Consider the following 12,664-nt stretch of genomic DNA (forward strand, 5'->3'; position numbering starts at 1 on the left):
TTTGTTTTCAAAGGATATCGAGTAGACTTCAGGAGAAGTCTACTGAAGTCTATTGGTTACAAATTTTTAAAAAGTCAATTGCAAAACTAACCTTATGTTGACTAGTAGACTTCATTTTTGAAGTTTACTTTCGCGATACAGATATAAATATTACCAAAATTGAAGTATATCATTACCTATATCGGTTTTGAGTTCGTTTTTAGGTCTCTTATGTACCCAGAACTCTGAATTTCACCCAAAAAAAAAACAACCCAGGACTCAATTAAGCTGAATCACCGAAAATGCATAATCTTTGACATTGTAACTCAGTCCAGAAGTTTTGGAGAAGAAATTAAGAAAGAATAAGGAAGGTTATGAGTGACTGAAATTGGTTGAGAAATATTTATGTGACTGAAGATGTCGAAAATGAAAAAATTACCATGACACCGATAGGAGATTCTTGTAAGTAAACTTCTAGATGGGAAATATCATTTTTTCTTTGCTCTTTTCTTTGTTTTATACTTCAAGATCGTATAGAATAAATTTTTTTTTTTTATCATGTTTGATATCTTTTTTTAAGAGTCAAATGACAATTATTCAGAAATATAAACTTCAAACAGAAAATGATTACATTAAAATATTTTTTTAACATGTTAGAACTATTAAATAAACTGATTTATTCTCTTTATTCTTCAGTGTTTTCTCTTCTTTTTCTTCTTAGATTTTAAATTCTAACAAAATTTTAATGTCATCACCTTTTCCAATATCACCGATCTCAATTTAAGATGAATTTAATCTCGTCATCTCTAGAACTTCATCTTCTTCTTTGCATCTCTTCACCATATCCAATGTACTTATATAAAAATTATTATGTTATAGATTTAATCATGAATTTAATTTCAAACTTTGAAATTAACAATTTTTGTTCATAGACTAAACATGATTCTTCAATTTCGCGATGTGCCCATAATCTCCAAAAACTCAGACGAAATTCATCCATTCATCCACACAAAAGTAGTATGGACAAGTAGACATGGATATCATATTGTGGACACTTTCGGTTAAAAATATCTTATGTTTAAAATTTATTGACTAATATAGGTAAGAACACTTTAATTTTTGTATACAAGGAGCATTTGTATATATTTGGACATCAATTCATATGGATTCTGGTCGATTAAGTAACATTAGCCAACAACTTATGGACAAAGGTGTGTATTTCTGCATAGACGATCTCAGATAGATGGTGGTTTATGGACAAGCGTGTATTTGTATTTGTACTAACCATAATTTTTGTAGAAACCTTCATTTTTGAACTACCATTGTTCACACAAACGTGTCCACACAAAAGTTTTCCAAATCAACTTGTCCACACATACATTAAAAGGTCTAAGATTTAACCATATTTGCATGAACAACTGGTATTCCAATTTCATGAAGGTAAAACACAAGTACACATAAAATTATTTGTTCAGATCCATGATAACTTGTCCATACAAACATGTCTATTAAAACATATTTACGTTTACAAATGCTTCTCTCACGCATTACATCGAACACTTTGAAGGCATTTTTTGCTTTCAAATACCTTCAGTGAAATCAGAAAAAGCCATATTGGATCTCGAAAATTATGAAGTTGATAAATTAAAAGAAAAAAAAGAAGAATAGAATTTGTAAAAAAACAAAATTTAAAAAATTTAAAGAAAGTTTTGTTTGTTGTTGATGTATTTGTAGAGAGAGAGAGAGAGAGAGGATAAGATGTGTAAAGAAAAAATAAAAAAGATGAAAGATGGAAAGAAGAAAGAGAAAGAATAAGAATTAATCGATGAAATTTTTCATCAAGCAAAATGAAGGGTATATTGGTATTTTCATAAGACCAAAGTCACCTTAGAGTAAAGTCTTAAAAGTCTTTAAAAATCATAATTTGAGACTTTTTAAAAACTTTTTAATTAAGTAAAAGTCTTAAAAGTCTCAACCAAGCAACCCCTCTATTTATAATAATTAGCCAAACATTTTATAAAATTCAGAAAAATATCAAAGTAAATTTTGAAAAAATTAATTACTGGTATACCAATACATGTTTTTTTTACATTTAATATGTTATACTTTCTCTATCGACAACATGGATATATCAATACATAGTTGAAGATATATGTATATCTTTTTTGAAGGATTTACCTTTCTATTTATGGCTATGGTCAATTCATTTGCATGGAATGACGCCTTAAACTGGTTAAGTTGGCGACAGTCGTCATGTTCTCTTGAGGGCAGTGCTTTCTAGTTTATTTGAGTGTTGTTTGTCACTCGTCGTAATTCATATAAAAAATCTCTCTGTTTTATGTGTCATTGTGAATGATGAACATGGATTTGAGGACTTCTTCAATTTTTTTTATTAAAGCATATATCCGTAGATGTGGGATAAAATGTCGAAAGCCAAGAGTAGCGACTTGAGATGTAGGGCATACAGCTGTTTAGTAGATTTATGCATTCTCTATTCTTCAGTTTGTATGCGCTTGATCCACGTACCTCTGTTATTTTATATGGACCTTCCCTTGAGCCTATGTTGTATGTCTGTTGGCAGCTTTTAACCAACGTTCTAATAAATGTTTTCCATTAGTTGAACCTCGTCCAGTTGCTCAATATCTGGTTCTTCACTATCATGTAATGACAGCAAAACCTGCAGGTTGTATGTTTGTTGACCCATTCCTTTCAACGCAGTTTGATAGCATGAACGTGAATTCTCTTGCTCTCCCTTGATCTCTCCTACTCCCCAAGACGTGGCAAATTTGATGGTTTGATGCAGGGTGGATGGCACTGCTCCCATATCATGAATCCAAAGGCATCCCATAATTGCATTTTAAGTAGAGCCAAAATCAAGAACTTCGTCTGTATGTTGAACCCTTCAGCATACATAGGTAACATGACTTCTCCTACAGTCTGCTTTCGCCGCTGAATCCTGTCAGTGGAGTAGATTTCCGGGTCATTGCTTCCTCGTCTAGGCCCAGACCCTTGTAAGCTTCCATAAAGAGGATGATCATTGAGATTCTGTTGTCTATTAGAATTCTCTTCACTAAGCTGTTTGCGACCGTGAGCGATATAACTAGTGCGTCATGGTGTGGAGTTAGTACCTCTCTCCCTTCCTCTAGTGCGAAGTTAATCATGTATTTTTGATAGTTGTTCGTTTTAATGCAACGACATTACCTTGTCGATTTCTGACAGATGTAGTATTCTTTTTAGTAGTTGGATGAGAAATTCCACTGATTTCAGAACCGCCAAAGATGAAATTAATAACCCAATTTCGGTAGTGAGGCAGGAGTGGATTTTTTGGTGCCCTGTCATTGCTCTTGTCGTCGATGCGATTTTGGCTCTATAAGACAAAATTCTCTAAGTGAATCTTTCTTTAACAACTCATTCACCTCGATTCACAATGAGATGCAGCCTTCTGTTCTGTGACCTTGGTCTGCTGGTGCCTTATTTTTGAGGCCATCTTACTATTCCACCCATCTGATTTAATACACCAACCAATTCTTTCAGAGAAATTCAAATGTTGCTCATATCCTTCCATTACGTTAATTGGTCGATGTGTACTTCTGTCATCGTTTCTCCTGCATACATTGCCGCTTTGAGGTCATTAATATGGTTTATCATCTCTGATCGTTCTTATTTCTCATTACACGCAAGTCAGAACATGGGGAGGGCTGATGATGGTAGGCAGGATCTTCCTCCCATCTAATATGTGCCCATGCTCTAGATAGCACGAACGTCTTCCATTGTTTTGTAGTGATACTTAATCAGTTCCTTCTATAGATTGTCATTTTGAAGCAAACCTCTTTTGAATGCTGAGATTGAAGTAGACGTGACACACGCCGGTATAAACACTTTTTTTTTTGTTGAAACGTCCGACATAACCATGCAAAGACTCGTTTCTCTTCTGTCTGACCTCATAAAGATCGTCAGCTGTCCTTTCCAAATTTCCAATGATTGCAAATTTCTCAACAAAACAGTCTGTCAGTGACACAAAAGAGTCAATTGAAGTGTTCGGTAGGTTCATAAACCATTGGAGGGCTGGTCTTGTAAGACTCAAACTGAATCCTTCGCACATGGTCGCTTCGCAAAGTTCTTTTGCAACTACTGTGGTAAAAATTTGTTGCTTGTATTGTGCTATGTAGTTATCCGGGTCTGTCGTTCCGTCATACATCTTCATTGAAGGAAGCGTGAACTTCCTTGGCACCTTTGTCAATGCTATCGCGTCTGTAATCAGGTATCTGAATAGGAGTTAGGAGCACTTTTCGTGATTGGAGGAGCCCCACTGGGAAGTCATGCGATTAAGAGTTCCATAGTTTCCAAAATGTTTTGAGAAATCATCTGCCCCCGTAGTAGTCGTTCCTAGATTTCCATTATGTTGTGTCGGTCTTTTGTCTGTAGGTACGAGAGGATTGTCAATCGGTTACATAGGGGGAACGCGAGCTCAAAATCTTGCACGAGCGTTGGTTTCAGTGCTTCTATCGCCAAGCAAATAAGCATTCACATCCTTCACAGAAGCGTTTTCTGCTTTGAGTTGTTTAAGTCGTTATTTGCTTTGCTTGATCTGGGCGGTGAGTGCCTCCAGTTGAGCAGCGTGATCGAGAGGGGTTATCTCTTCCTCTCTCACCATAGCTCACACAGTTAAAACTATCCCCTCCTTCTAGCGCCGAACAGTTAAATTTTAACTGGTTCGCACACGAATAGTTCTATAGAATGACGAGAGGAAATATAACTTTATTAATCAATAAATATTTAATTACAATAAATCAATATCAAAGATCAAGGTAACTTGGTATTGTCTGTCGCTTGTTACTCATCGTCGATTGGCAAAAAAACGAAGCTACGACGAGGTCTGAGTGCTCAATTTCTGTTTCTGTCATTGCTCAGCTATGTGAGTAGAGCTCCTAGGGTTTTTCTTGTAGCAAGTGTTTGTATATCCGTCCTTATTCAAGGACTTTCTTATTTATAGAATCATGTCACTCTTAATCCTTATTGGATTTGGCTTCGTCTGTCAATTGTTCCTCATAATCCTAATCGAATTAAGATTTATGTTGGTCAGTCGTCCTAATTCTTTCTAGATTATCGGTTTACTCAAGAATGTAAACCAGCAATTTCTGTATATTCGTCGGCCGATGCTAAACTGATGATAAGAGCTATTTGTTGATGCTCAACCATACGAGAAGCTTTCGTCAATACGTCCAATAATCTTTTGCTGCTTCTTTTCTTCTCGCAGCGACATGGCCGCAACGACCAGATGGTGAGTTAATTTCATCCAACATAATATATGTTTTTTTATTTTCAAAATTTTGTAATAATATGAAGATTGTATTTATTATTTGATAGTATAGCTTTTTTATATTTAATTTTTCTAAGTTAGAGATTTATTTGTGTATTTAGATATACTTTATTTATTTGTGAAATTACTATATTAATTTGATAATCATAATGTTGAAACTATCTGATGCGTGTCAACTGCGTGAGGGAACAAGTTTTACCCTTAACAAAAACAAATGAAAGCCACAAGTGCACAGCTAATCAGTTGCAGTATTTAGGGATTGAATCCACAGAGATTTGTGTGCCTGGTATTCTTCTACGGTTTTTAACTTTATGTCTAGACTAGATTGGTTTTAAAGGTTGATTGTTTTTCATGGATTAAACTAAAACAAAAGAAAGCAAATAAATCTATCCTAAGGAACAAGTAGAATAATCGAATGAAAAGGAAGTAAAGCAAGCAAAATATCAAACTAAAGCAATTGAAATGCAGATCTAAATAAGCAAGTAAAAATTGATTTGTTTGTAAACTATGGCTAAAAACGCTGAGCTTTTGGGAACTCTACATGGATCATAATCGGTTTTAACACTAAGGTAGATAGATTGGGATTGACGGATATCGATATATAGGGTTCTAGAGCTAGAGTACGGCGGTATGACTACGTCACTGTCGTGATCATAACCAACTGTTTCTCGCAACCCTGACCAGTAGGTTTCCACTCTGGCCCTGGAAGGGAGAGAACGCAAGAGCTGCACAAGACTCGTCAATACTCACGATCTCGCCGCAGATAGGTTTCCACTCCTACGGAAAAATCGCATGTTTCATTCTAGGGCTGATACTTAATGAAAAATTTCGCAACACTAACTATCTAGATCAGATACTAGGTGATCAATCAAACATACATGCAATAAGAACAAGAATAAACAGAGAACAAAGTTAAAATCCCAGATCTATAAACCTAGATGTCTTAATCAATTATGAGAGCCCCTTTCGGGAACCCTAAGCCCAACTCGGGATCTATTCAGACATGACTAAGGTCGACATCATCATTGGTTTTAATAAAAGTAATCAAAAACAGTAAATAAAAGAGATGAAGAAAGCTTCTCTATTGAAGAACTCGGACTTGAACAATCTTCTACAAAAATCGCATAAAAACGGCTAAAGGAAAAAGGGTTTCTGTAAAGTATGAAGGGTGGTGTCTAAAAACGACCTAAATGACAAGTATCTATAGTCTTCAATACTCCATGGTCTCTAGGGTTCCGGAATTGAGGCTGAAAATGACTTTGGACTTCAGAAATATGGGCTTTAGTTTGGAGTTAGCCGGCCGCGGTCGGGAATGACGTGACCGTGGGAAATAGGTGGCTGGCCGCGGTCGGAAGGCTTGTGATCGCGGGGGATGGGCTGTTGGCCGCGGTCGCGTTACTTGGTGGCCTTCTTCGAGTGGCTCAGGGGCTAATGGAATATCTTGAGATCCAACCGTTGGAATGTCTCCAAACCAAGTGAATTTGAAAGCTGGTTGATTCTTCTATAAGTTGTCCAATTTTGAGGGTGATCAGACAGTGAGAAGGTCTTCGTCTCTCCATGAGAGTTCTGACGGTCTGCATTTATCCAAACGAGTCTTTTTGTTCCAATTTGTGCCTCTTTATCCCAAATTACCTGAAAAGTCTTTTAAAATCCGAAAAGATAAAAATCCTTTGAAAACCTTAGAATATGGAGTAAAAACACCTGTAAAAGACATTAAAATGATCCATAAAAATGGTCAAAATCCGGTGTTATCATCATACAAATTAATAGATGTTTGCATTTTAATTTCTCCATGTGTACTATACACTGTTGATTGTGGTTCTCAACTATTCAGGGGTCGGTTCGGTAATTCGAGTTCGGAAGATTAAATTGATTGAGTTTTATTAAGTTCTCAATTACAGTTCGTTCAGTTCGGAGGTCTCTCGACGAACTCAATACAATATTCAGGTCTCTATTCTCCGGGTCCGAAAAAAGATCCCTTCTACAGTAACAAATCTACTATTTATAGTACATAAACAAGGAGAAGTTCTAGGGCTTCTCGTTCAGCTCTCACCGCCTCTTCTCGCTGGGCTTTCTTCTTATGGGCCGTGCTATCAGGCCAGACCCATTTCGGCTAAGACCGTCGTAAACCGGGATCAATTGGGCCGGTCTCGGTCTTTAACCAGTCCGAACCGGGGAGCGGAGCGTACCACCAACAGTATGTCCCTCCCCCAATTCGGTAAATGGACCTGACTGACTTTTGCCGAATTAAAGCAAGATTGGTTGATGACCGAGGTCGGTGGCGTCGAGCTCTCGACTTGTACCGCTCTTCATTCCTCTGGTGTTTTGGGAAGGGCATTTGAGTATTTTCGCTTGCGGGGAACCGAAAAGTTGTGTTGGTTTAGGCGGGAAGTCGAGACGTTACGAGGCGCGGAACTCAATGATTTGCTCTTCCTCTATAAATAAGGCTCAGCTCTCCCCACTTCCCACATTCGCTCCTACTGCCAAGGTATTTGCTCTCCCTTCTCTCTAAATTTTCTTCTTTCTCTCTCTAGAATTTCCGGTCGCCGTCCGCTGTGCTCTCTCGTCGACGGTTATTTCCTCGAGTTCTCTGACGATGTCTTCCGACTCTTCTTCAAACTCCGAAGCCGCCATTCTTCCTGAACACCGCAGGGAAGAATCGTCCACCGACATCTCGGGCTCGAGATCTACAGAGCATTCTTCGAATGCTTCTTTGGTTCGGAAGAATTCCCGGGTCGTCGAGGTTAGCTCTAGTAGTCGAGTTCCGATTCGAGCTCCGGAGCGGATGGATCGGAATCTCCGTGGGTCCGAGGGTCAGGCTCCCAATGACTTGGTCTTGGGACGGGAGCCTGACGTGAAGACAGATGAAGACGCTCCACCGCGCGAGGTCGGGGAAGGAGGGACGCAGGACCCAAATGATGATGACATGATGCCGATCATGGATCGGCCATGTGTATGCGCTCCGGTGAAATCCACCTTGTCGTCTCCGGAGACAGTCCGGGCTGCTATGCTGATCGGCGGAGCCCCTCCCGGGATTATCATTCAAGTTCCCGAACCGGAAGAGCGCCCTTGGGATGCACCCGAGGGCTTCATTTGTGTCTACGAAGCTTATTTCCGCGAGGCCGGATTGAAATTTCCCCTGCCCCGGTTGCTGTTTGCCTACTGCAATCGTCGCGGCTGCGCGATATCGCAACTTCAGCCGGCGTCAATAGTGAATTTTGTCGGGATTCTCCAGCTCGGGCGTGACATTCGGGCTCACATCAATGTAGCCCAATTCGAGGAGCTTTTTATTATGAAGGTCTCGTCGGCAAAAAGTTGGTTTCTGTCGGTGAATTTCAACCTGAAGTTCGACCTGGTTACTGGGAACAAGGCTAGCAAATTTCCGAGCTGTGACCAAAGCTACTTCTTTGTTCGCGTCGATTCATTGTCTGCTGAGAATCCGGAGAGCACGTTCCGGACTGGCTGGAGTGTCGACTTTGGTATATATCTCACGGTTAACTCCCCTGTTTCTTGGTTGGTACTAATAAACATTTTTTGCTTTTGCAGATCACCACGTTCCAGGATTCATTCAACGCTCCCTTACATCCAACCTAGCAAAGCAGCTCAGTCTCGCCGGACAGCGCCGTTGGCCCCTTGCTTACCGGGAGAAGATTGACCGTCGGATAAAGAGAGCTCAGGACAGAGGTATGAGTTCTCAGGTCGTTTTGAATTCGTCATTTCTTGGTTGTATAGATTATGGTTGACATATTTGTATTTTTGTAGCCAAAACTAAGACTGAACCCAGCTCGTCGAGGCCGGTTCCGAAGAAGAAGAAATCAAGGAAAAACAGCAAATCGAGTCGGAGGAGGATGGCATTCGACAGATCGGATATTCCGATGATGGACTTTGGGGCTGACGAAGAAGAAGACAATGCCCCAATTGATGTTGTCAGTCTCGACGGGAACGAGGCCGACGATGGCGTTGAAGCCGCTGGTGGGGACGAGGTCGACAACGTCCCAGTCGGCCCAGTTGATCCTTTGGTCCCGGTTGCGGAACCAGAGGGCGACGTGGCGGGAACTAGCGTTCCTGAGGTGATTCATCAGCCTCAAATGGAGGAAGGCGAAATTGGTGAGCAGGATGAGGACGAGCTCACCATCGCCGACCGTGCCCAGAGGAAGAAGGGCAAGTCCTCGAAGAAATCGTCTCGGAAGAGGGGTGGTGATCCCGAGACGGCTGCGAGTGAGGGGACTCTGGTCCTTCACGGAAGGGACATCGGCGGGTCGCCTACTGCTTCTCAGATTCCCCCAGCGGATCCGGCAGCTGAGACCGGAAATCCGAGATCGTCCAAGAAGCGTCGGACCTCTGACTCGTCCTCCTTTTCAGTCCGGCTCAACTACAACAAGGACCGGTCCTTCTTTGACGACTCGACTGCCTGCGCCGAGCTCTTCAGGCAGATCGTGCCGGCCTCGTCTCCAATGCCTGAGACCAAAGACCATTTCTGCCCCAAGTCTTATGCCCGGGTCGCGAAATCTGCTTCCGCTGTAAGTTTCTCTCTGTTTTGAATACTTAGACGTTTTTTTTTTTTTATTTTGGAATGTCTGATTTTGATTTCCATTTTCAGCTCGTCTGTGATACCAACGAGCTCGTCCGCGAGTACGACTCTGAGGCTGAGGAAGATTAATGCCGAGGTCGCTGCTGAGAGGGCGTCGTTGGAAGCGTCGTACCGGGACAAGAAGGAGAGGTACGAAGCTTCAGTGCTGGCCTTTAGTGAAAAGGATAAGGAGAACCTTGTCCTAAAGGAGCAGGTTGCGGCTCTGGAAAGGCGGACTGCCGAGCTGGAGGGCGACATGGACGCTCTGTCCAAGTCGTTCAAGACGAGCGAGCTCGAGAGGCGGAAGTACCGAGATGCCGAGTCAAAGGGCCGGAAGATGATGGCCGCGCTCAGAGGCAAATGCGAGGGGAAGCTTGCCAAGGTGAAGGACTTCATGGACAAGTCTGAGCTTTAGAAGGCACCGTTCCTCAAGCTCAATCAGGCGACTGCTCTGGTCGGCTTCTGCGACTTCCTTAGGAGGGAGCATAACATGATCGTCCCGTCTCACATCGTGGAGACGTATGCGTGTAGGGTCAAGAACTGCACGAAGGAGGTTGATGCCATCCCTCTTCCGCGGTTCAAGAACGAAGACTTCCTCCTCCCGAGTGACGACGATCTTATCCCTAGGATTGTGCTTCCGCCGGGGACGCAGGTTCCGGAGGGCTTGGACCAGTGTGGCTCAAACTCCAGGTCCATCTCGGCTGATCGGGCAGCGAGTCTCAAGAGTCCGGCGTCCGTCGCTCGCCAATGATTCCTCCAGTTTTCCTTAGTTTTATTTTGATGTTGTTGTAAAGACTATCTTACCCGCATAGCTCGGGTTTTAACTTAACGATTCGTTTTGGTCTTAAACAAATAAGAATGCCCACCCCGCCAAGCGAGTACGAGAACCCTCCATCTTCCTGTCTGGTTGGTTGCCTCGGCCTGACCGTTGCCTTGCGAGTACCGCGGGGTCGAGAAACTTAGACAAATTTTGAACTTTGCGCACCAATCATTGAACGTACCAGCAATAAATTGTGGTCCGTTGTCCGTGACGATCTCATGCAGGACCCCGTGTCAGCAAATGATATACTTCCAAACAAATTTTTGTACGTCCAGTGCGGTGATCTCAGAGTATGCTTCGGCCTCGACCCATTTTGTGAAGTAGTCAGTCATAATCAAGATATATTGTTTTTGACTTGTCGATCGGCATAAAGGGCCAACGATGTCCATGGCCCATCACATAAAAGGGTAAGGTGCTGTACTGGTTTGCAACAGCTCGGTTGGCACGTTAATCATTGGGCCATGACGCTGGCACTTATCGCACTTCATGACGAACTTCTCGCAGTCCGCCATCGTCGGCCAGAAATAACTGGCTTTTTTATTTTCAGGGCAAGGGATCGACCTCCCGAGTGATTGCCACCAGACCCTTCGTGGATTTCGCGCATGATTTCGATTATATCGTTCCCGGAGACACAGGTCAAGAGCACGCCGGACGCGCTCCAACGGTATAGTTTATCTTTGTGCATTGTGTAATGAGCGGCCCGGACTTTAAGACGGCGAGCAGCCCATTTGTCTCCAGGGACTTTGTCGTTGAGGAGATATTCTCGCAGTTCGGCTGTCCAATCCTCAGCGGACTCGTTCTCCTGGTTTTTGCTGGTCGACGGGCTGTGGATTCCTTCGGTTATGTGCTCGAAGTCGTGATCGGCGGCTAGATCTTCGAGAGCCTGTTCGGCATTCTCCTTAAGAGCCTGATCGGCATTCTTGTTTGCCCCTGCCGGATTCCTGCGTTGCGTATTTGACGAGGTCGGAATTTCGTCGTAGTTCCGTCGTTGGGTGGCGACATTGCATTTCGGCGCGGTTTTGATGCTTGGTTCTGAGATACTATCAACCGGGATTTTTCTCTTCATATGCGGGTCGGAACTGGAGGCTAGGGCGGCTAACGCGTCAGCAGATGAGTTCTCGCCGCGAGGGATCTTGGTGAGTTCGAACGTCTCAAATTTCGAAATAAGTGCATTAGTCGTTGTTAGGTATGCGTCCATTTGTTCGTTTTTGGTCGTGTATTCTCCACTTAACTGACTTGCGACGAGCTGCGAGTCACAGAAAGCGTGAAGATGTCGCACGCCGAGTTCTCTAGCCAATCGCAGTCCGGCAAGTAGAGCTTCGTATTTGGACTCATTGTTGGATGCTGGGAACTCAAGGCGGAACGATGTTCAAGGATTTCGCCGTTTGGAGATTTTAGGCGGATTCCGACACCTGATCCCCGGTGTGAGGACGATCCGTCGACATGCAGAATCCATAGTTCACAGAGCGGTTGTTCGACAACGAACTCTTTAGGGAGCTCGATCAGAAAGTCAGCGAGTACTTGGGAGTTCGTGCTGGTTCGTTTCTTGTATTCTATATCGTATTCGCTTAGTTCGACGGCCCATTTCGCGAGGCGAACTGATTGGCTTGGACTGTGTAGAATGTTTTGGAGCGGCTGGTCGGTCAAGATTGTGATCGAATGAGACTGGAAATATGGCCGAAGTTTCCGAGCAGAAGTCACTACTGCAAGCGCCAACTTTTCTAAAGATGGGTATCTGGCATCGGCGTCACTTAGCGATTTGCTGACATAGAATATGGGACGTTGTTCCCCCTATCTTCGAGGACTAGAACACTGCTAACCGCCGATGCGGAAATAGCGATATAAAAGAATAGCATCTTGCCGTTCTCGGGCTTAGCTAGAATGGGGGGAGTCGAGAGATACGTTTTCAGCTGCTTGAAGGCGTCTTCACATTCGGCGCTCCAAGTATGATGCTTGTTACCTCGCAAAAACTGGT

The 12,664-nt window shown here is 42.7% G+C and overlaps 2 protein-coding genes across 2 annotated transcripts in view; one reads left to right on the forward strand and one right to left on the reverse strand.

Moving 5' to 3' along the window:
• The first annotated feature begins 7,895 nt into the window (after positions 1-7,895).
• LOC112088129 (meiosis-specific protein ASY2-like) lies at positions 7,896-10,284 on the forward strand. Its single transcript, XM_024158286.1, has 4 exons — positions 7,896-8,778; positions 8,846-8,983; positions 9,062-9,785; positions 9,900-10,284. Exons 1-4 carry the CDS (start codon positions 7,896-7,898, stop codon positions 10,282-10,284), a joined length of 2,130 nt encoding a protein of 709 aa, XP_024014054.1.
• Positions 10,285-11,916: 1,632 nt separating this feature from the next.
• Positions 11,917-12,664, reverse strand: part of LOC112088130 — a 3,029-nt gene continuing 2,281 nt past the window's right edge. The window contains exons 1-2 of the mRNA XM_024158287.1: positions 12,471-12,664; positions 11,917-12,354 (exon numbers count right to left, since the gene is read on the reverse strand). The exon at positions 12,471-12,664 is cut by the window's right edge and continues 2,281 nt beyond it. Of these exons, the coding sequence (XP_024014055.1) occupies positions 11,917-12,354; positions 12,471-12,664 (632 nt within the window). The remainder of the gene's footprint in view (positions 12,355-12,470) is intronic.

The sequence above is a fragment of the Eutrema salsugineum genome, unplaced genomic scaffold (genome assembly GCF_000478725.1).
Source record: "Eutrema salsugineum unplaced genomic scaffold, Eutsalg1_0 scaffold_15, whole genome shotgun sequence".
In the NCBI taxonomy this organism is placed as follows: Eukaryota; Viridiplantae; Streptophyta; class Magnoliopsida; order Brassicales; family Brassicaceae; genus Eutrema; species Eutrema salsugineum.